This window comes from Saccostrea cucullata, unplaced genomic scaffold (assembly GCF_032062105.1).
Source record: "Saccostrea cucullata isolate Sc308-1 unplaced genomic scaffold, CSIRO_AGI_Scuc_v1 ctg2200, whole genome shotgun sequence".
NCBI lineage: Eukaryota > Metazoa > Mollusca > Bivalvia > Ostreida > Ostreidae > Saccostrea > Saccostrea cuccullata.
Window position 1 is genome coordinate 10,644 of NW_026939199.1, and position 24,562 is coordinate 35,205.

A 24,562-nucleotide genomic window follows, 5' to 3' on the forward strand; every position below is an offset into this window, starting at 1 on the left:
GTATACTTATTAAGTTATACTGTTAAAATAATTCATTATAAGAGCTGTGTAAAGCAAAAACTTGCCTGGGGAATTTTGACAAGTGTATAAATATTTTAAAAGAGGTGTTTTAAATAAATGTCATTGTACGTTCTAATTCTACATACGCTAAAAATTGTTGACAAAAAACATGATAGCAGAAAAAAGTTATTTTGTGATATTTGACATTTTCTGCATACCATATTGACATCAACGTATTTCGTTTTCCTTTAAGCATTTACAGCATGAGATTACATACAATATCATCGCACAGTGGAGCATTCCCTCACGGTAGGAAATATTTTGACCATATGCATGAGTTATATATAAATGGCACCGAACATAGATCGGTGATAATAATGTCTCCATACTTGTTAAAATGTGCAAAGAGGAACGTCATAGGCCCGTAGGAAACAGTTTCAGTGGGAGGGGCGGATGTGGCACAAGGAAGAATATGGAAATGAGGAACAGCATTTAATTTCAAATTAAGGTCAATAAAGCAATACAAAATAAGAACCGAGCAAACACGGACCCCCCAAACATTAGAAGTGGGATCAGATGCCATGGAGGAGTGAGAAATCCCCTGCCGACCGGTCACACCTGCCTTGTGCTCCTTGTCATGATCAGGAAATAACAAAAAAAATCCGTTGTCAATTCAGCCTATAAATAATGGACTAACAATTGGTATGAAAACCATCAATAAGCATTTGACTCAATGATAAATTGTATTTGCTGTCAAGGTCATTGTACCGACCATAGAACTTCAAAATCATGCAATTGATTGGTGAAGGGACTATCAACTATCAAAAAAGGAAAATCCAAAAACGCCATCAAAGATGTTTTTGTTCAGAGGGCACATGGATAAAGTAGCTATGTTTTCTAAAGTGTTCTATTTATCGGCCAAATCATTGTAGGGCTACTTCCCCCGTGTTCGCCCTAATTTTACGGTCATGTGTTAAACAAGAGGACCAGGGGTCACAGCACTCTCCTGAGCACATCTGGCTTGAATTTAACCCCCCCCCCCCCGCAGGCTTTCATCAATTTGAACAAAATAGAATCTACACCTTAAACATCACTAATCATTGCTTTGAATTACTTGAAAAGCTTTTAAAAGGTTTCCCTATATATCCCTATATAAAACTTGAGTCATCCATTTTGGCCCCACCCTAGCCTCGGGGGTCATAATTTGTACAAACTTGAATCTATACTACCTGAGGATGATTCCACATGAGTTCCATCTTTCCTGGCCCAGTGGTTCTTAAGAAGAAGATTTTTTAAAAAAGATTGTTCTTATAAAAAACTTGGGTCAGCCATTTTGGCCCCATCCTAGCTGCAGGGGACATGATTTGGAAAACGTGAATCTACACTACCTGAGGATGATTCCACATGAGTTTCATTTTCCTGGCACAGTGGTTCTTGAGAAGGAGATTTTTAAAGATTTTTCCTATATATTCCTATGTAAGTCGAAAAGAAGTAGTCGAAAATGTTAAAAGTATACAGACAGATGGACAACTAGACGGACAACTAGACAGACTGATGGACAGACTGACGCCAGACAAAATGTAATCAGAAAAGCTCATTTGAGCACCAAGAGTAACCAGTATTAACTTTATAAAGTTAAATTTTTGGTAAATAAATAAAGATCTATAGCAACACTTAAATGTAATATCTTTTTAACAATAAAATAAGGTGGAGATTATCTTTAGGTGGATTCTTTTAACAAAAATTAAGATCCATGTCATCTTGGGGGGTTGGAGATTAGCATGCATACCAGATTAAGTTTTCTCTAAATTTCAGTAATTTTCTACCGGACTATATATACGTCAAATCTGAGAATTCACAAGGAAGCAAACCGTTATTTTTTCGGAAGATGCAGACTGGGGTTGGAAGGGTGGTTGTCAGCCGAAAAATAATTTGACAATAAAATTTGAAATTTAAAAATCAAAAATAAAGAAGAAAGTTATTCAATCTTTAAATTACTACAAGCATTGTTGAATATAATGAAATGTTTAAAAAAAAAAGAGAAGGTCAGCATCTTAATGTCAAGATCTAGTAAATGTCTTTTTTGGTGCTAGATCCATTATGACGTCAAAATCACTTTCAACTTTCTTTTTCCAGTATTTTACGGCTCAAATAGAATTATGCAAAAAATTAAGTATTTTCAGGGACTTCCATTTGAAATTACAAATTGTATACGAAAAATAATCCCGATACCTATATTAAAATTGACATTATTCCAAAGAAGAGGCCAAGAACATACAGATTGTCGTTTTCTGAGAAACTGTACGCTATCTGGATGCATTCTCTTTGTCTGATATGGAAAAAAAGTCTCATATTTATGACTGGATTTCTTAACTTTTCATCGAAAATGACAGTTTAATATATGCTTTTTCATCTTTTTTCCCACAAATTATGACAAGAAACACCGTTTTTGACCAAGCTAAACATATAAAGCATCATTTGAGGAATTTATTTCTCAAATTTGAGAAATCTGTAGGCACCTTTCATTTACTAGATCTTGACCTTAAAAGAGATTTTTGAAACACAATTAACAAATTAACTGCCTTTCTTGGTAAATCTTGTCTGCACATTATTGTATGCGCAAACTGTGATAAGTGTTGTTAGATACACAAACAGTGGAATGAGTGTGTATATGTGTAACTGTATCTCTATATATATTCTTGCATAGTAAACAATTGTCATATAAATAGAATGTTATTATTTTCACCTTTTAGTGATTTCGTTTGATCACATATATCGAATATTTCCTCATGCACCTCCAATCCCTCAGTAGATTTTACTTCCTTAACCTCGTCTTCACTACATCCGAGCAGACGTTTAAGTAGCGTGGTTTTCCCGGCCCCAGCACATCCTACAATCATCCCCCGGGCGTGGTGGACTGTCTGTGTTCCTCTCTTAGCGTACTCCACATACCGCTCTCTGGCCTCCTGGTCCCACTCTAGTACTTCTCTAGGTACTCCCACTGTATCATAAAATAATCAGCAATATCATATAGAAAGAAACAGAAGACAAATAATTTATTTTTTTTCTTTTCACCTTCATTGGAGACTTTTGTATTTATGGATACATTTTCCACTAAAATCTATTTAGCATTGCTTGAATTAAAGGCTTTGCTAATACTTTTTCAAACAGTTAAATATTTTGCCAAGTCACATAATTAAAAAAAAGTTCAATATTTGTTTTTTTTTCTTTTTTAATTCAAAGAAATGTGTGGTGTTTTTGCAATATCCATGAACCCTAGGATTTAGCTCAATTTATCTACATTTAAGTACCTAAATTCACACCTCCCCCCTACAATTTGGAAAATCACAAAACTTGTATTTATGTGTATCCAAATTTTCATATTGCAAACGTTGTTGTGTCATATTCAACAAAGCATTTTAACAATTTACACAATTTGAATGACGTGATTATTATGCACCCGAATTGCTTAATCCGGGGCGTACATTGTTTTGTCCTGTCTGTCTGTTTGTTTGTTTGTCTACAAACTTTAACCTTCGGCATAACTTTTGAACCATTGAAGATAGAGACTTCATATTTTGTTTTCCTACTCCACTAATTTAGCTCTTTTAAATGACACCATGGGAACTTGACTGTGACCTATATGCAAAAAATACCTATTATCTGCAAACTTTAACCTTCACCATCACTTCTGAACCATGCAAGAAAGAAACTTCATATTAAGTATGCTAATTAAGCTCTTTCAAGTGATACCACGGTTAATGACCTTGTGACATTGACTGTGACCTATATGCAAAAAATAGCTTTTTATCTGCAAACCTTAACCTTTGCCATACATTTTGAACCATAAAAGATAGAACCTTCATATTTAATAAGCATACTCCACTATTAAAGCTCTTTCAAATGATACCAAGCTTAATGACCTTGTAAATAACCTTGACCGTGACCTGTATGCGACAATTATTTTTTTCCTGCCTTTGCTCATGACTTTAGAACCATTGAAGATTGAAACTGCATATTTAGTATGCATACTTCACTAATCAAGCATTTTCAAATGACACCAAGGAGCTTGACTGTGACCTATATGCAAAAAATACCTTTTATCTGCAAACTTTAACCTTCACCATAACTTTTGAACCATGAAAGATAGAAACTTCATATCAAGTATGCATATTCCACTTATTAAGTTCTTTTAAATGATACCAAAGTTAATGACTTTGTGACATTGACTGTGACCTATATACAAAAATAGTTCAACCACAAGATATAGAGACTTAAGCTTTATATTTAGTATCCATACTTTACCAATCAAGTTCTTTCAAATGACTCCAAGTTCAATGGCTTTGTGACCTTGACTGTGACGTAAATGCTAAAAAATCTTTTGAAAAATGTTGTTGCCGCCGGGCGCATAGTGTTTCACAAACACATCTAGTGTTTCTATTGAAAGAAATATGCAATAATACCACTGTATTTCTTCTGTGTAAGAGATATGAAATTTCTTTCTAATATGTATATCTAAAACATATATCAATCTATAAATCTAGAATATGCTCTAAGCTGAAGTAATAAACACATTAATATCTTATATGATTACTTTTAAAATTATATTTTACTTTTGATTAAAACCTCCAAAGCCTTCCAACTTCGAGGAAAAAATATATACTAACAAGAAAAGACTGTGAGCATTATAAATACTGGTTACAGTTTGGCTAAACTGGCTAAATTGTCAAAGCAAAGATTCGTTTTATTAAATATATAGATTATTTGTGATATTATTTACAGGACACTTGCTCTGAAAGCGTACTATATGCTATATCGCGATTATCGCCCTTGCGTCGTTCCATATAACCATGTCAATTTGCGCTCTTTTTTGGGTCGACTTTAGCAAGATGAGCTCGAAAAAAATGAATTGTATTGATTAAACGCAAGTTGACGACTTAGAAGCGCCATTACATGTTCTTAGACAAAAAATCAGCATGCGTTACCTGGGGTTTTCAAAAGATATCAAATTATTTAAAAAATTTCATTATTCAAAGAAAAATGTATAAAAATTACAAAATAAAAACCAGATTTTTGTTCATCAATTTTTTCTTAGAAGAGGCGAAAAAATCCATACATAGACATTTAAAGTATTGCACACAGATCCATCATTTAGTGGAACTCTTCAACTCCAGAGAAGAACCCAGTAAAGTCCAAACTACGTTGCGTATGACCTCAACGTTACATAACATACTTTGCTCCGTGGTGAAATATAAACATTTAGCTTTTGAAAATCATTTGTTCTCTATATAATCAAACAGAAAAAATTTCAACCATCGACAAAAGTAATATTTTTTTCATTATGAAATTCAAAACCTCTTTATGTTTTATCTTGTAACAAGAGGCCCAGGGGCCACAGCGCTGACCTGAGCACATCGGCTAGATAAAAAGCACATATCAGATCAGAAATGAAAGTTTACTGGGGGGGGGGCTGAATTTTAACCCCCCAAGGGGTCATGATTTGAACAAACTAGAATCTACACTACCTGAGGATGATTCCATTTAAATAGAAAAATATCACTAATCATGGCTTTGAAGTAATTGAAAAGAAGATTTTAAAAGGCTTCCCTATATATCCCTATGTAAAAGTTTGGTCGGCCATTTTGGCCCCACCCTAGCCCCAGGGGTCAAGATTTCAACAAATTTGAATCTACACTACCTGAGGATGATTCCACATGAGTTTCATCTTTCCTGGCCCAGTTGTTCTTGAGAAGAAGATTTTTAAAGATTTTTCCTATATATTCCTATGTAAAACTTTGGTCGGCCATTTTGGCCCCACCCTAGCCCCAGGGGTCAAGATTTCAACAAACTTGAATCTACACTACCTGAGGATGATTCCATATGAGTTTCATCTTTCCCGGCCCAGTTGTTCTTGAGAAGAAGATTTTTTTTAAAATGCCATTAATTTTCTCTAATTCATAATTATCTCCCCTTGGAAAAGGGCGAAGTCCTTCATTTGAACAAACTTGAATCCCCTTCACCCAAGGATACTTTGTAGCAAGTTTGGTTGAAATTAGCCCAGTGGTTCTTGCGAAGATGAAATGTGAAAAGTTAACAACGACAACGACAAAGCCGACGACAACGACAACGACAAAAACGACAGACAACGGACAAATTTTGATCAGAAAAGCTCACTTGAGCCTTCGGCTCAGGTGAGCTTAAAATAATAATTTGATGAGGAACTTTTCATTGTATCTTTTGAATGACCCTCATACATGTAAATTCCTTTCAAGTTCTTTTGATTTTCTTTTTTGATAAAATTGGGATTTAGTCGTGTTTCTTTCTTTTCACCTTGATGATTTTAATAACTAGTACATTGTAACTACTAACTAATCATTTATGTGTGTAACAGTTTAACATTTAATTAATTTGAAAGGTTTATTTAAACAAATATTTTAAACATCCTCCTGGGCTTCTTAATTACTTTTTTACACTCCTTGGAAATTGGATCAAAAATAGAATGATTAAGACATCTAAACAATTTGATTTATACTTGTATGTTACGGTCTCGGTTTTGTGCCAGGATACACTGTACACTATTATTAGCTGCTAAGCATCTCAAAAATAGTTACAATCAAAATAGTAATTAAAACGATATTTTCATATCTCCTTGCAATTGTCATTAACCAGTAAACCATATAATAAGTGACAGATCATGGAGACGTTATACTTACAACGTTTACAGATCCTGTCCTGAATCAACCTGTCAGACACGGTACAGTGTGTGATGATGTCCAGCTGTAGTTTGTCTATGAAGAGGTCGTACATCTTCTCCGGTTTGTCCGGTACATACAGACATCTCTCTCCCTTCCTCCTATTAATATAACCAAAGGACCGACAGTATTCTGAGATCACGTCACGTGATGCCGTGGTCAAGAAAAACTCCAGATCACTGTTCTCCACCAGACACTCCGTAACAAAGGCGTACATGACGTCATGTCGGATGTCGTCTGATATAAAGGTTATCACACCATCACGTGTTTCTGTGATTCCATCAGGGGGATCTACCGAGCCATCATCAGTAATATCAGGAAAATACCTCTTTCTTATTTTGTCCTTTGTGATTTTTTGTGATTGTTCAATGACACTAATCCGATATTTATCAGATATAACTAAACAATAAAGTTGACATCTGACTTCCGGCTCATAGCTATGGACTTTACCTGAAATGACAAACAAATAAATAATGAATCACCAAAAAAAATTATTAATAAAAAAAAATAAATGAATTGTTTACATTTAGTCTAACTACATGGCATGCACTCTAACCTTTTTTCTTTAAAATGTATGTACACATATGTATTCATTCCTATTGAAGAGATGTTTAAGAATGTGAACCCTCCCACCCCCACCCCCACCACATAATTTTTCAATTGCTACTTTTAACCATCGCTGAATAAATGCGATTAAAAAGATGAGGGGATTTATTACAAATTTAAGAATAATCCTGAAATACGAATTCAAATCTGTAAAAAATGATAGTTTTATTCTTAATAATAGCTATAAATTGAAATAACGTTTTGCTTTCGTCGCCCGCGAGACACAGTGATTCGAGCATCTGCTTTAGAGTCCAGGAGTAGGGAGTTCATTATTTAATAGCGACACCACATTATTTTCTTATTTGTCTGACATCTGATGACAAAAGCATGTGAGGGCAAACAATTTAGCAATAATATTTTTACTTTTTTGAAGGAAATATTGTTAGGTGGAACTTGAACAAAATTGAACGGAAGTATATTCCCCCTACCTTATTTTTCTTTTTTTTTTTAGAGCTACATATCGCAGAATGACGAAGAGTACGAAAATGGAGAGGAAATAAAAGAAAAAAAATATCAATAAGACATTTTATTATATGACTGAAAAATTTCCAACTCTCTGATTGGCTGAGATCCAACTATGTCATAAAATTACTACGTTGTATTGACCTGCACGTTACGTTCCAGGTCAATACAAGGATTTATTTCCTATACATTGAACTAAAAATAGATCGGGAAACTCCAAATCTTTCAAAATTGTTTTGGAAAGCTTTTTAAATGATTATGATTTTCTTTTTCATGTGAACAATACATAAGCGAATATATATTTTCGTGTGAGGATGGTAAGAGGGGATGCAGGGACCCCCTTCATCACTTTTACTGAACAACAATACACATGTTTTTACTTTTTAGCAGTCATTTTCCCTATAATACTCCCTCCTTTCAAAATCTATTGTAAAAAAAAAAGACTGACATAGTATAACTTTTTCATGGCAACTGATAAAAATTATTTCATATTGATACACCTGGTAAGGTTTATTTACATTTTGATTCTGCTTCTCTCTTGTATTTTGCGAGGACTTAATTAGGCCTATCAATAAATGCAATCAAGTAATTCGCGGTATCATTTTATCAGTGAATCATATGATAAAACAATTATTGCTGTTTTTTCGGCCAATACAATGATTTAGCCATCTTCGAAGTACAAAATTCACCTCGCCCTTCGGGCTCGGTGAATATTGTATTCCTCAGATGGCTAAATCGTTGTATTGACCTCAAAGAACAGCAATTAATTGTATAGTAATTAAGCGATGTTGCATGGGGAGCATAAATACATAATGATGTTTAGCAGGATTCGCAGAAACTAGAAACTGCAGGTAAAACCGAAGGGGGGGGGGGATTAATTGTAACATTTCATATATTGAATTTAAACTTTAACGGAGCTGCTAACCCCCCCCCCCCCCCCCCCCCTCGTCCTACACCGTCTACGGAATTTATTTTCCCATTTACTGTCATATATGTATTTTTTTCAGCTTATAAAGGAATTTCTGTATTTTTGTGCGAAAGCAATTCAAAAATCAACTTCTTGGACAACAAATTCCTGTCTTGGTCAATTGAAAAATGAAATACCCAAATCAATAGATTCTTGTTTCTGCCCCCCCCCCCCCCACCACAAAACCCTCCTCCCTGCACACAGAGACACATATGAAGACATACATCCGGTCCAGACAAAGAAACACACTTTTGGATTTAGGAAGGAGGGCAGCCAGAAAGAAACAAAAATAACTAACCTAAAAATAGAAAAAAAATATTGATTTATTCTATATTTCTATATATTAACGATGAATAATGTTTGCAAACGTTCAAAATACTGTAATGATGAGTTTGTTGATTAAAACGTCTCACTTCCAATATTTCACTGAAACATTGCTACATTGACGACATTCTTCGCCGCGGAGAGCCTCAATTTCACCTTGGCACTGCATGAAGGCCATTGAGCGAGGGATCAATTTCGTGCCAGCAACTTCCACAACAAGGGACCTCGTTTTAATCGGTCTAATTTAAGAACACGTGTTCACGTCCCTCAGTGGGATTAGATCCCGTGACATATATAAGGATCGGACGAAAACTATTCATTTCATTCCCACATCCATTCAAATTTTTATATATGTGCAGTACCTGGATTTTCATCGTCTTTAGTCATTTCGGTCAGAAGTCGGTATTTTTGCTGTGATTTTGCAATGAAGCTGTATTTTTTAAATAGTTCAAATGCTCCTTGTTTAAATTAAGTTGAACTTTGACCAATATTTTGCACTAAAACAATTAAAACGATTGTTTTAAGAGGCAGTCCACCGAAAAACCAGGCAGTATTGTATTGATACATGTAGGCGGCACATCGAATGTGACGAATATGTGATATTTTATTGAAAACAATATCAATGTAGTCCAAATTGAATAATGTAATCGAAGATTTGTTTGAAAATTACTTATTTAGTAAACTACCCTTTTCTCTCGTGTAATTGAGTTTTCCTATATAAACCATTCAATTTAGGTCAGAAACAAAGAACTGTAACTTCCAATACATTTTTAACAGGACTATAATTCACGCTGAATTAAATAAAGAAATATTTCATCTTTTTGTTTCAAAAATAAAATCGGTGGGAAAAACACTTGTGAATTAGTTTTCTGGCATAATATATGATATTTTATGATATTTTGCAGTGCAAGAGTTACCTCCCGTGGCATCGGTAAATCTGTTAAACGCCTTACTATATGAATCCTGGTTAAAATTCAAAGTACTCAGAAGTACAGAGAGCCGGGCTCATTTACAGACTAGAATGGATTTCTTACATGAATCACGTTTATATTATGATGAAAAAAAAAATATTTTAAAACTATCAATATAAATGATAAGACACTGACAGTGAGTTTTTTCAATCCTAATACCACGGTCCGATTTTGTCAGAATTTTTAATCAGAATTAATCTGGTACCGCAGCTGAATGTAAACAAACAGGCCACTCTGGTTCCCTCTCCTGCTTTACCTCGTATGTGTGGAGAACTACGGTAACACTGATTATCAAAAATCCTTACGCTAATGAACTATGTCTTTTGACTTATGAAGTTTTCAAAGTCATTACCACTAATGTTTATTTTATATAGATAAAACTTCGTTTTATTTTTGTTGCTTCATTTAGCGTTTGTATTAATTATCTCAAAAGCGGCTGAGAGTAAGAACTATATTTTTGCACGTAACTTTGAAATGGCGACTATGGGGTTAACATCCTGCCTTGAACAGGATCACATAAGCCGGCAATTGCTCTTTGAGCAATAAGCCCGGCTAATAATAGAATCGATTCACTTAAGAAAATTATCAAACAAACAAGAGGCCCAGGGGCCACAGCGCTCACCTGAGCATATCGGGCTTGAATTTACTCCCCCCCCCCCCCCCTCCAGGTGTTCATCATTTGAACAAACTAGAATCTACACTACCTGAGGATGATTCCATATAAATATCACTAATCATAGCTTTGAAGTACTTGAAAAGAAGATTTTAAAAGGTTTCCCTATATATTCCTCTGTAAAACTTTGATCGGCCATTTTGGCCCCACCCTTGCCCCGGGGATCATGATTTGAACAAACTTGAATCTACACTACCTGAGGATGATTCTACATGAGTTTTATCTTTCCTGGCCCAGTGCTTCTGGAGAAGTAGATTTTTAAAAATTTTTCCTATATATTCCTATGTAAAACTTGGGTCGGCCATTTTGGCCCCACCCTTGCCCCGGGGGTCATGATTTGAACAAACTTGAATCTACACTACCTGAGGATGATTCCACATGAGTTTTATCTTTCCTGGCCCAGTGCTTCTGGAGAAGAAGATTTTTAAAGATTTTTCCTATATATTCCTATGTAAAACTTTGATCGGCCATTTTGGCCCGACCCTTGCCCCGGGGGTCATGATTTGAACAAACTTGAATCTACACTACCTGAGGATGATTCTACATGAGTTTTATCTTTCCTGGCCCAGTGCTTCTGGAGAAGTAGATTTTTAAAAAATTTTCCTATATATTCCTATGTAAAACTTTGGTCGGCCATTTTGGCCCGACCCTTGCCCCGGGGGTCATGATTTGAACAAACTTGAATCTACACTACCTGAGGATGATTCCACGTGAGTTTTATCTTTCCTGGCCCAGTGCTTCTGGAGAAGAAGATTTTTAAAGATTTTTCCTATATATTCCTATGTAAAACTTTGATCGGCCATTTTGGCCCCACCCTTGCCCCGGGGGTCATGATTTGAACAAACTTGAATCTACACTACCTGAGGATGATTCCACATGAGTTTCATCTTTCCTGGCCCAGTGCTTCTGGAGAAGTAGATTTTTAAAAAAAATTTCCTATATATTCCTATGTAAAACTTTGGTCAGCCATTTTGGCCCCACCCTTGCCCCGGGGGTCATGATTTGAACAAACTTGAATCTACACTACCTGAGGATGATTCCACATGAGTTTTATCTTTCCTGGCCCAGTGGTTCTGGAGAAGAAGATTTTTAAAGATTTTTCCTATATATTCCTATGTAAAACTTGGGTCGGCCATTTTGGCCCGACCCTTGCCCCGGGGGTCATGATTTGAACAAACTTGAATCTACACTACCTGAGGATGCTTCCACATGAGTTTCATCTTTCCTGGCCCAGCGGTTCTGGAGAAGAAGATTTTTTAAAAATGCCATTAATTTTTAACAAATTCATGATTATCTCCCCTTTGAAAAGGGCGTGGCCCTTCATTTGAACAAACTTGAATCCCCTTTACCCAAGGATACTTTGTGTCAAGTTTGGTTGAAATTGGCCCAGTGGTTCTTGAGAAGAAGATGAAAATGTGAAAAGTTTACAACGACGACAACGACGACGACGACGACAACGACGACGACAGACAACGGACAAATTGTGATCAGAAAAGCTCACTTGAGCCTTTGGCTCAGGTGAGCTAAAAATAACTACTTTATTTCAAAATAGAACTCATTTACTCCTACAAACGTAATATTTGGATAAAAATGGGCTGTATTATTCAGGATAAATCCACGTTTCAATTGATGTATCAGTGACGTCATATACCTGACTAATACCGAGTCACAATCAAATAGTTACAAGACTTCCAGGAAAGTTTGGAAATTCTTTGCTTAAAAGTGAAAAGAAAAATAATTAAAAATAAGTAATTTCTCCTTTTCTGTTCAATTACTCTATACAGTGCAATATCCAAAATGTTAAATAACTTAAAAAAAAAAAAATAAATAATTTTTTTAATGCTAGGATATGCGCAAAAATAATTTAAAAATTTTTTATGTTGCTTTTATTTTACATTTTTTATGTAATTGGGATGTAAAAGTTTATTTTTTCTTCTGATAATCAACTATTTCAAATATATGGACAAAATCATTTAAAACATTTTACTGTCTGAAAAGAAACAGATAGGCATATTATTTCTCTGGTAAATTAAAATGAAGAACCAATTTTAGAAATTATTATATAGTCTATTTATATTCCTTATAAACAGTGCGACATTTAAATCCGGACACGACAAAGTCCGGACTTTTAGGTACCCTTTCGAAAAGACATAATTTAACAATTTTCCTGAAGTTTGGTGGAATTTTTTATTCTCATCCCATCATATTAATCTCAACTTCCACAATGTTGTAGTTTTCTTATAAACTTTTCTCAAAACTTAAAATCCCATGGGAGAATGGGGGGATTTTTCATCCCACCTGAAATCCCACCAAAATCCCATGGGAGAAATAATACTATGGGATAATTTGTCCCATGTGGGAGAAAAAATCCCATGGTTGATGCAAAAATTGGGATTATTTTTCCCACAGGACAAAAACTCCCACTAAAATGCAGAATATGGGATTAAATATCCCACATCTTGATGTTAGGATTAAATATCCCACGTCTTAGCACAAAATAGGGAAAAAATCCTGTAGTAACCTTTTGTATGAGTCGTTTGTTCAATAACATTAAACTTATACAATGATGTACCACGATACTTGAATGGTAGTTAGGTTTCCCAATACACAGTTAGATTCCCGTACGAAAGTTCGAGGCGGAATAGGCACGGCTTGGGCACGGCTAAGACATGGAATCCACACGGGTTTTTAAAAAGACGCACGGGTTCTGCATGTCGAAGACACGGACACGGCTTCCGTGTCCGAAAGTGAGGAATCCTCACTCACAGAAACCTGTATGAAGGAACGGAATCCGTGTCCCAGGGAGACGGTTTTTAACTCAGGCGGGTTTTGCTTCAAACTATTTATTTATATCTCACGGCTTTTTACTGAGCATGCTCAATCATAACTTCCTTTATTTGAATATTAAATTGGAGGGATTCTTGGTCATGAGCTAAGTCAATGTGTCTTTTTGCTCTATTTAAAGGATATTTAACTAATAGATGTCAGTTGGAGTTGTATTTATGTCAGTCTGTGATAATTTCTTCACTTTTGAACTAAATGCAGTAAGTGTTATCTAGAATAAATAAGTCAATTTTTGAATTTTCATGATCCTCCTGTATTGCGATGTTGACAATGAACATGATGAGAGAGTTTAGATTTATTTGAATGACTTTAGTTGGACTTTCACTAATCCTTTATAGCATATATTTTAGGTGACATATCACTGTGCTAGTGAAAGTTTTATTTAAACTAAATTCTTTCTGAGATTGTGCAAACTCAGCTACTAGATTAAATTACAATTGAATATTGTACATTATCAATAAAATCTTAATTAAAAACTTAGCATGCATTGTAACTGATAAAGTTAATCCTTAATAGAAAGTAAACACATTCATATAAGATTTTTAATGTTTGAAATTCTAAAACTAAGCATTAATGTAAAGCATTGTGAAGTTTAAGATTGGTTTCAGTCACCATTTTTGCATCCACAGTTACATCAGGAGATTCTCTAAAGGCCATGACCTAGATCTAAACAAATGCACAGATCCCGTGACTCCTTATATGGTATACAGCACGGCTTTTTTGACACGGGTTTCCAAAAAACCGTGTCTCCATATATGGAAAAGGACATGGGTTTCAGACACGGGTTTACAGAATCTGTGAGTCCATATATGGAAACTAGCACGGCTTTCTGACACGGGTTTTGTAAAACCGTGTGATCTCATTTAAATATTTCGGCCAATATCCCGTGCCGTGTCCGTGCCTCGACCACTTTCAGGCACGGCTTTCCATACATACTTTACATAGGAGCACGGAATGCTAAAGCACGGGTTTCTGGAGACGGAATCCGTGCCTGAGCCGTGTCCAAGCCGCCCGGACTGTTTCGTACGGGTTATTCTATAGATCTAGTACTTATTGTGTTACTCTCTGATGTGTATTTGTCATAGCATTGCATAATTTAAAGCATTCTTAACATTCGTTCCTGCCCAACACATGATGATACTCAAAAGTAAAAGTTTTTTCATTTACTAGGTTCAGTACAAACACTAGATTTAGCTAGAATTACCTGCAGTAGCTTTATTTACCTCCTACAGGTATCTTTATTTAGCTTTTTCAATTTTATTTTTCACAAATTCGCTTTTCATTTAATAAAGACAAAAAGTCGCATATGAATGGCTAGCAATACTAAGGTATGCTTAAAAACACAATTTAAAACAAAGATAAATTATGCATTGATGTATTTAGATATTTTTTAGTAAAAGATGTATTTCTATTGTCATGATTGTTTGAGTAACTTTCCACCCCTTTGTGTATGGCGAGGCATGGTCATGTATAAGTTTGATTGTTAAGATTGTGTTGATATAGAAATATATAAAGTTACCAATCCATTTTCATGTTAACCAGAACTGGTCTTCTTTGTTATTGCATGCATTCAAGACATAAATGTTTGGTCACAAATTAACTTTCACTGCAATTGTGCAGAAAAAAAATATCTTCAAGAGTTATTTTTCATTGAATTGTTTTCAAATCTGATGAGTTTAAAGTTGAAAATTATAACAGCATCTGATGTGCAACTTTGTGCATATCCTGCAGGTCTGGCACAATCTCTTGATTAAGCTATATAGCTTGATTTAGCTATATAGCTTTATTAAGCTATTCAGAATAGCTTGATTAAGCTATTTTCTCAAATTTTTTTTCAAATGTGTTATTTTTTTTAACATGTGCAAAATGTCGCACCTTGGTGCAGTGGAAATATTAAACTTTGTTCTCTTCTGAATACAATGCATGTAAAAATCACTCACCAAATTGCGTCTCCTTGAGAGACTTTGTACTCAAAGTTTTAAAAGTTTTGGGGCTATTGATGAGTGACCACACAGCTATTTCTTAAATGAAATTATAAAAGGAGGCCAGTTATGGCCAACAGGATAATTGATTAGTAACAGTTCAGCACAATGAGAAGCAATCATACTTACCCACGCCTCACCGCACACACAGTTACTCAAACAATGGAAATTCATATTTTGCTTAAAAGTATTCAACAGCAGCAATACTAGAACTTTCTATGATTTAGGTTGTATTTTTGATAGTCCAAAGTACTTATATGAATAGTCAAATATTTGCGACTTTTTGGTTATTTCTTTCAAAAAAACGTTTTTGTGAAAAATTGCATATAAATAGCTTTATCAAGCTATTTTGAATGGCTTAATAAAGCTATATAGCTATTTAAAGCTATATTAGTATATAGCTTAATCAAGAGATTGTGCTGGACCTGTCCTGGGTAAAATGTTAATTTCAGAAAAAAAGTTTGATTTGGTAGCTAAATAAAGCTACCTCAGTAAGGTAAATAAAGCTATGAAGGTAAATAAAGCTACGTAGCTAAATCTTTTAAAAGACTGTACTTAACCGATACTCACATGCCTCGATTTGCGCAGGGATGATTATGGACTAATTCAAGCAAATTAAACCAATATCTCAATGAAATGAATATAAATGAGGCTGACTTGATTTAAGTGTACGTGAATTAATCCTTTGAGTTTCGACAGACTGCAAAAAGACCAGGCACCAGCTTCTTTTCCGAGTTCTTGCATCTCTGTTGCAACAATGCATTTACAGAGTGCACTCTTTTCTGCAGTTAAAAAGCGTAGTTTAGATCTTGATGAAGAACATCCACTAATTCGGTAACGAGTGGATTCGTCCCGACTTTGTAGATTCACCTCAGACCCAATTCTAAATAAAGTATTTATTGTGCTCTATAACTACTATATTTTATACTTTATAAATAAATGTTCCGATATATTTAATCATGGTAGCATTTTGAAGGTGTTATTAAATAAAATACTTGACCAAGGGAATTTACATGAAATAAAATGAAAGACAAGGAGGATTGCTTGATTGTATTTTGTTTAACGTCCCATTTGAGAATTGTTCACTCATGTAGAGACGCCAAAAATTGCTGGTGGAGAGCTGCAAGTTTTTGTCCTAAACTTGTCACTAATGGTCATTAAGCAGGGAGGTACTTTTTTAGTGCCAGTACCTACTTTGACACGGGACCTCAGCATTGGCGTCGGAAGCAAATTGAAAGTGGGGGGGGGGCTAAATGTTAAAAAAAATTTGTACCTCCAAAAAAAAAACTGACAAGCAAAAAAAAAAAAAAGGAAATGTGCATTTTCCAAACACGAAAATCCTATTTTGTGTGTGTGTGTGTATGTGGGGGGGGGGGGGGGGGGGTTCGAACTTCAGTACCAAAATTTTTCCTAACACCAACACTTTCCGCATTTTAAACCTATACTAAGACCTCTCTGTGGAAAGTGGGGGGAGGGGGGCTAAACCTACGAAGATATGTTCAATGTCTATACTTAGTATACATTTGGAAAAAAAAAAGTGGGGGGCTAAGCCCCCCTAGCCCCCCCCCCCCCCCCCCCCCCGGTTCCGACGCCTATGCTCAGTTTAAATGGTCTCATCTGAAGGACCAGTCTCCACGTCCCACGGAATTGGAACCAGGTGTATGTCGCGAAAAAGGTGGCGTAAAAGTCGAGTCTCAACTGGGACTCCAACCCAGGGCCTCTGGTGTACCTTGCCACTGCTCTAACCCACTGATCGAGCTATTGAGACACGATAAATTGACTGACTTTCACGCACGTGTGAAACCGGTGACACATTCCTCCTCTTGACCACTGTAGAGAATAAACCAGTACAATGGATCATTCTTCCTATGAAAGTAATAGTTGAATAAAAGTCCTTTTACAATTTCTCATTTTAGATTTAGAAAGTTCATGCTTTACAAGAAAAATAACACCAAACTTACCAAATTTTATTGAAAAGTAAAAAAAAAGGTATGATCATTTTTAAAGGAGAACATACCAGTACAATTAACTGAACATTATATTCACACAAGTTATAAGATAAAAAATATGTTATAGCTATAGTGTACAGGCGCGGATCCAGAAATTTTTTTCAGGGGGGGTCCACCTCAGTCAAAAAAATTTCCAATCCCAGAAATTTCTTGACAAGCAAAAAAAAAAAAAAAAAAAAAAACAAAAAACAAAAACTAAAATCGCCCAAACGTCCAAAACCTATTTCGTGGGGGGGGGGAGGGGGGGGGGGTTAGTGGTGACTTCTATTGCTTCAAATCTTTCACTTATCTTACCCATTTCACACATATTCGGGTTGACCAGGGGGGTCTGCGTTTTCCAGGGGGGGGGGGTTCATGGTAACTATTTTCTTGTTTTAGTATATACATTTTTTAACCTGGTAAATTCCAGGGGGGGTCCTGACCCCCCCGACCCCCCTCTAGATCTGCGCATCGTGTAGATCTGTATTTCTCGCTTAATTTGATATGTATACATTTACCAATAATCATTAAATTTTCCAAATGATTATTAAGTTCTGCAATGAAATTTACCATTTGCTAGAACAAGTGAATGGAGTCTTAACTCAGTCTGTAATTGGTTGTTATCTGCACCACATTACATGTAATTGGTAAAATTTAAATGAAATGAAGAGTATTCCATGAAGATACAAATTTTAGATTTGTTTAATAAGAGTGATTTGAAGATGTGGAATATATAATGTTTCCTAATTATGAAAATAAGTTGCAATAGATCTTTGAATGAGCAAACCATGAAACAATTTATATTCAGTTATTTTTTAAATTTTCATTCAGCAGATATCAATGACTGTTTTCATTTGGTAATAACAAAAAGATTAACTCAAAATTTTGTAAACCAACTCTTGATAAATAGCTAAACAAGGTGATCTAAGTTCTTGTAAATAAGTGCAATAATTATTTAAACTACTTTTTTGGAGGGAGGGGGGGGGGGGGTCATCAACCAAAACTTCTACATTTTCAAATGTACTATTGGAAAACTTTTTTATTATAGTTTTTAGAGTAATTACTCTGAAACAAGATACATGAGATATACACAATTGGATAATAAACAGGAAATGCCTCGTGTCATGATCAGTGGCTGAGTCAGTGTGGAGATGAAATGTTCCAATATATTTTCAAAGGTGTGCAATCGGGACCCATTCAATGATTTCAATCTGTCCGCTCTTTTTTAAGGTTATGAAGATTTTTCAGTTTTAATAAATTTCTTTAGATCTCGTAAAAATTCATTTGTAAATCTTCTCTTTCTTGACAACACAAATACGAGGGTTGTTCGAAAATTATTGAGACATTGTGTATATTTTGCTTTCTAATGAACGTCTTCCAGTTAAAATATGCCTATACGTTTAACATACACTAAGAATTAATAAAAGCAAGACATATTTTACAAATATTAAATATTTTCTTTTAAATGATACATAAATGCTTCAATAGTAGGGGTACACGGAGCAGTCACGAAATCAGGTATTGAAAATATGTAACACCAACGTTCTAACAGTTCGTGGACCCATAATAAGAGCGAGAATAATTCAATTTATGTGTACAATTTTTCAGCTTTATTTCAAATTCATCTTGTGCAACTTTGATAGGATTTTGATCAGAAATACAAAGATCATAAAAAAAAAACAAGCGCTGTAGAAAAATCTGCTAACAACGACAAACTTGAATTTGACGTCAAGGGCGGAGCAGCCGGCATACCTAAAACTCTTTTCAGACTGAAAATCCTGCTAAAACAATGAACATGAGGAGAAAAATAATGTGTTAGGGATTGTTATTTCATTGGTATGTACACTTATAATTTTTTTTTTACATTTAATTCAACCAGAGTAAGTAAAATTAAAAGCTCTGGACACCATGAGTTATTTTGCATGGCATTAATATCGATCGTTACGTTATTAATATCGATTATCTGCGCTGCCTAAATCGGCACTGCATGATTCTATAACTCATCAATTCCCCAAAATAAACATTTTACACAGGGGTAGCAACAGCATACATTTTTAAAGAATACTTTAAGAAAAGACACTGTTTGATTTTTGTAATATTATAGGTAATAACAAAAAAGGAAGAGTATTAAACGCTTCCCGATCGTTTCACATGCTAAACCATGTCCTGCTGACGTGACGTTAATTAAATGACGTAGAGATGCTGCTCCGGGTCGATAGACATATGTTAGTTTATTATTTCACAAAAATTTATCTAATTACCACAGGAATTAGAAATTTTGCATGAGTGTTTTATTCGTTCTTGATAAACTGTTGGTGAATTTTCATGAAATTATCTGCGTCATTTATGGAGTAAATGTAATTGTCTCAATAATTTCCGAACAACCCTCGTACAAGCCTATGATAGGGGTTTAATTATGACTGTTTTTTTTTCTAAGTTTCAACATTGGAGAAGGTGAATTTATTTAAAATATTTTTACATAATTAGTTATTATATAAAAATTACAATTTAACAATTACTGAAATTTCTTGAAAAAAAAATTAAAGCTGATACTCAAGAAATTCAAACTGATTACCGATAGAATACTGCTCATAATATTGATTATTTAGTATAAACTATTTTGTTATAAGAGTTAAAAAATAAATATAATGAGCATAATTATAATTTTTGTCAACATTGGTTAAGCTGTTATGAAAATAATGTATGACGTGCTCTCTCCCAACTCGGGCGTCAGCAGTAGAGTTTTTAAAAAAAATCTCCAGAAAATTTAAATTTAGTTGTTAACGGGATAAAAGGAATAAAAAAAAATATCGGTGCTCGGGTAGTAAGAAGAAAAGTTTTGACTTTAAGTCAGTCGATCGGGACAGAGACATAACTAGCAGGAGAGGGCAATATAATTCACCATATTTTTTTTTTACAATAGGTGCACTTTCTTGGTGCTAGAAAGATTACATTCATGGTTTTAAATATTCTGTTAATTTCATATCAACACTTTGGGGAAGCTTGGTACAATCAGGCCATATACGTTTCATAGTTACCGAATAAACATGAAATGGATTTTTTTTTTACTTTCCGTTCTAATTTTATGTTTGGTGTTTATGAGCATAGCTAAGTTTGGACAATTTGTAAGATTTTAACACATAAAGAGAGAGAGAGAGAGAGAGAGAGAGAGAGAGAGAGAGAGAGAGAGAGAGAGAGAGACATTAAATTTAGAAAGACTTGAAAAAAGTAACCTCAGCGATCGTTAGCCTTACGCATTTTCTTAATTATAAAATGATATATCTATAAGTTCTGCAAGTTGTGACTGTACGTATTCGCTGTGTACATTCAATAGTTTGGTGCCAGATGTCGGTAGGGAAGTTCAATTGGTTTATGTGTACATTACTTACGTTTCAATAAACATCTCATTCACAATCAAATTATCAGACAAATTTAATTTCTACCTCGACTATTTTATTTGTAGAGGAACTAAGTTTGTCTTCGTTATAAATTCTATAAAGCGAACTTCAATATTAAACATTAAAACAAGTTCTTTCATATAAGATGTAATATATTAATTTCTATATATACCAACTTTTCTCAAGAACCAGCTTTGATTAATTAAAATAATTTAAATGAAGGATCTATAAATTGTCTTTTATCTCTATCAAACTTTTTTAAAAAAATGTTTTTACCCAAACTACTTCATAATTAAAGATACATTGGCTATAATTGTTTAAAATGGATTATTATTTTAGGTAAAGGAAAAGACAATATGCACTTTAAAGCTGTATCGTTGATCCTACAAAGGGACATAACTCTGTATAGAGAATCGTATTATGCGCAGCGTATTCTGCATATATAGGCCACGTGCATGTTCTCAATAGTAACAAGATTAGGTCGGACGTTAGACATTTTCATAGCATAAATTATAGGTATTAGCAGGGACCTATATACTAGTTTATAGGTCCCTGGTATTAGTTTATCATTTATTTAGCTGTTAATATATACATGTCACAAATTTTAATAGTTTTCTTTTTCTTAAACGTGTCAAAAGTTTTTCATTGGAGACATCGACTATGTTAGATAAGATAAGTTAATGCTTATTTAAAGTCGGGTACATCAACAAAGAAAATTGGCTCAGAAGAGCTACTGACTTCAAGTCTCAACTGGGACTTCAAAACGCTTTAGATTTGGACGGGACCATATTCTGGGCTCTACGTTAAATTCAAATGGATTTTTTGTGTTATTTTTCATCTGAGTTTGATTTCACAGGAAATTTTTCAACCGTCTTCGTACTATCTGTTTTCATAATCTTGCCTTATGTTTGAAAATAATGAAGCGTGTTAAAGATCCAATTTTCTTTACCGTACGGTTACCTGAGGAGGGGGAGTGGTCCAAGTAACAGTGATGTTATTTACCTGGAGACCCCCAATACCCAAGATGTCAAAAATCTACTAGTATATACACGTTGCAGTACACAGGAAGTCGGTGTCTGGTGATTACGGTCAACATTCCGTGTTTCGTGTCTAAATTTGAGTGAAATTATTTGAAATAATTGAAATATTTCAATATAAAATTTATTTATAAATACTTTCAGTGATATCTAATGAAAATAAAAAATTATAAAGAAAAATCGTTTTTATATTTAAAAAAAAAAAGACAAATAAAAGAAAAGAACACAGAGTAAAACTACAAAGTAAAAATATCTTCTTCTTTTTTTAAATTAAACTAGTGTAAATTTAAAAAAAAAAAAAATCCATTCATAGGTAGGCCTATCCGAAATGTGAACATATACAATGCACCATACCGCGATAGGAAATTGCCTACGTTCTTATCAACGATAGTGTCGAAAATATTCACCATTGTTCTTGTTCTTGTGTTTAAATTTTTTTTACTGTTTGCAAGATTTCTTTTATACTTTTAATAATTGATCTTTGGCTGTATATATTCACTTTTTAATTTCGAATATTGGGTATTGACAGATGTTCGGAAATTCGAACAAAAAGTTACAATCTCGAAACTCCTAGCTGTTTCTGACATTTCAGCTGTTTCTGACATTTCATAACTTTACAACAGAACATGACAGGCGCGGATCCAGGAATTTAAGTTAGAGGGGGCGCCAAAAGTAGGCAAGGGGTCTGGGGGCGAAGCCCCCGAAGCTCATGGATTCTAGAGATTTGTAGGGTAAAAATGAGGTTTACCAAGTAGACATATTTACATTTTCTAGACGAAAGTGTGATTTACGTTAAACTTTGACAATATAAGGGGGGGGGGGGGCGCCCCCCTTAAAACTGCCACTGGATGGTATAGATTGTATTCATATATACGTAGATAAAACATGATAAATGAATTTTTTATCCGTGCTGTTTGTGCTAAATATCTTTTCTTATTCTTCACATTCCAGTTTTAATCGGCAAATAGCGTTTCTGTGCACGGACTGGTCTATATTCTACAGCAGATATCTTGGACGACATATCGCCTAAAATACAATATACTTTATATAGCCGTTGAGATTAAAAGCAAATATTTTATGAAGTCATGTTTTAATCATACTCTCAATTGTTTTTAAAATAAAATTTTACCAAGATTTTTTTTAACCCCCGTGTTTATACAAGGCGGCTACATGAAAGTGTTTGACGTGACCAGGCAATCGTTTTTAAAGGACACAAACCCAGATTGCTCAGATTATCAGGTAGCACGGGTAGCTGGCGTGTCAATCAAATCAGAAGCTATTGTTTTTTAATGACTGACAGGCGGTAAATTATTGATCTTGAATCAGGTAGATTTTGGGGACGTTAACATAGAATTGGGTGTTTAAGTCTGGATCGAGTTAAACCTACCCCCCCCCCCCCTGCTAACTTTAGAAACTAATACATGTATCTACACGTCCCAGATCTAGATATTCCAGCCCGGCCCTGACAAAATCTGCATTTTTGATGAATCCCTCCAGAATTTAAAAGCTTACAGGAAAAACAGATTTGAATTTTAAATATATCATTACATTTCCTTTTTATATGATAACTTAGAATGTTAACAAAAACATCAGATACAAATTTAAATTATTGTTAATACATGTAACAGGCCCTGTGTAACTTAAATACCGCGGTAAAAAAAATCACGCATACCGATTTGTATAATTCCTAAGCTGAGGTAAAAATGTATACGTTGAACAAAAATTTTCAAAGCCTGAAATTTTAACTTTGTAGACTGTACATGAATACAGGACTATACACTTATTATAATACAATGTAAACAGGAAATTCTAGGTGTCAGTATAAGTGAAGCCGAAGTCCTGAGTAAATACACATGTACGTGTTTGTCTGGGTTACAATGTACCGCTCGGAACAAGCCCCGCGGGTGAATCTTAATACAATAAATTTTTATCAAAGTGTGTATAGAGTAGATCAATCATATTATCATGATTATGCGCTGGAGTCTAAAAAAAATTGAATACATGCCCCCTATATATCACGCCTGTATTAAACGCGATTTTCATGCATTTGCAATATGGGTAGAAAATCTTTTTAATGTAGAATAAAATATATAAAATCTATCGAGAAGCCATGCAGTACGTATAGTTATACTATTACACACCACAAAACATCTATTGAGGGCCAATCCTTTTATGAAAAAAAATCATGAAAGTGAAAAAAAAAAACCTCATGAGTGTTTTAATGTGAGAAATTTAACTTTAGTTTAATGATCCCTATCATTTACAATCAGAAAAGCCCGAAGACTGATCAGAAAGTCTACTTTCCTTGTCTGAAAAAATAAGATTTTAAAACTAACAGCTAAGGTTATACTAGCAGCCGAACTGATAAGACGTGTTTTTGATAGCTCCTGATTACCTGTGCTTAATTGCTATGAGTGATAATGCTGAATCTTAGAATAATTATGGATCAGAGTATTAACTCGAGCTTGTTTACATCTTTTTCTGGACTTTCTCAATCATTTAGTGAAACTGGAATTATCACACCTAATGGAGTGAGTATACCAAGTTTTTTGAACGTG

General features: G+C 34.4%; 1 protein-coding gene across 1 annotated transcript in view; it reads right to left on the reverse strand.

Annotated features, from left to right (window-relative positions):
- Nucleotides 1–2,717: 2,717 nt before the first annotated feature.
- LOC134252560 (uncharacterized) overlaps nucleotides 2,718–24,562 on the reverse strand; it is a 73,135-nt gene continuing 51,290 nt past the window's right edge. Inside the window, exons 6-7 of the mRNA XM_062735066.1 lie at nucleotides 6,714–7,202; nucleotides 2,718–3,001 (exon numbers count right to left, since the gene is read on the reverse strand). Coding sequence (XP_062591050.1) covers nucleotides 2,718–3,001; nucleotides 6,714–7,202 — 773 coding nt within the window. The remainder of the gene's footprint in view (nucleotides 3,002–6,713; nucleotides 7,203–24,562) is intronic.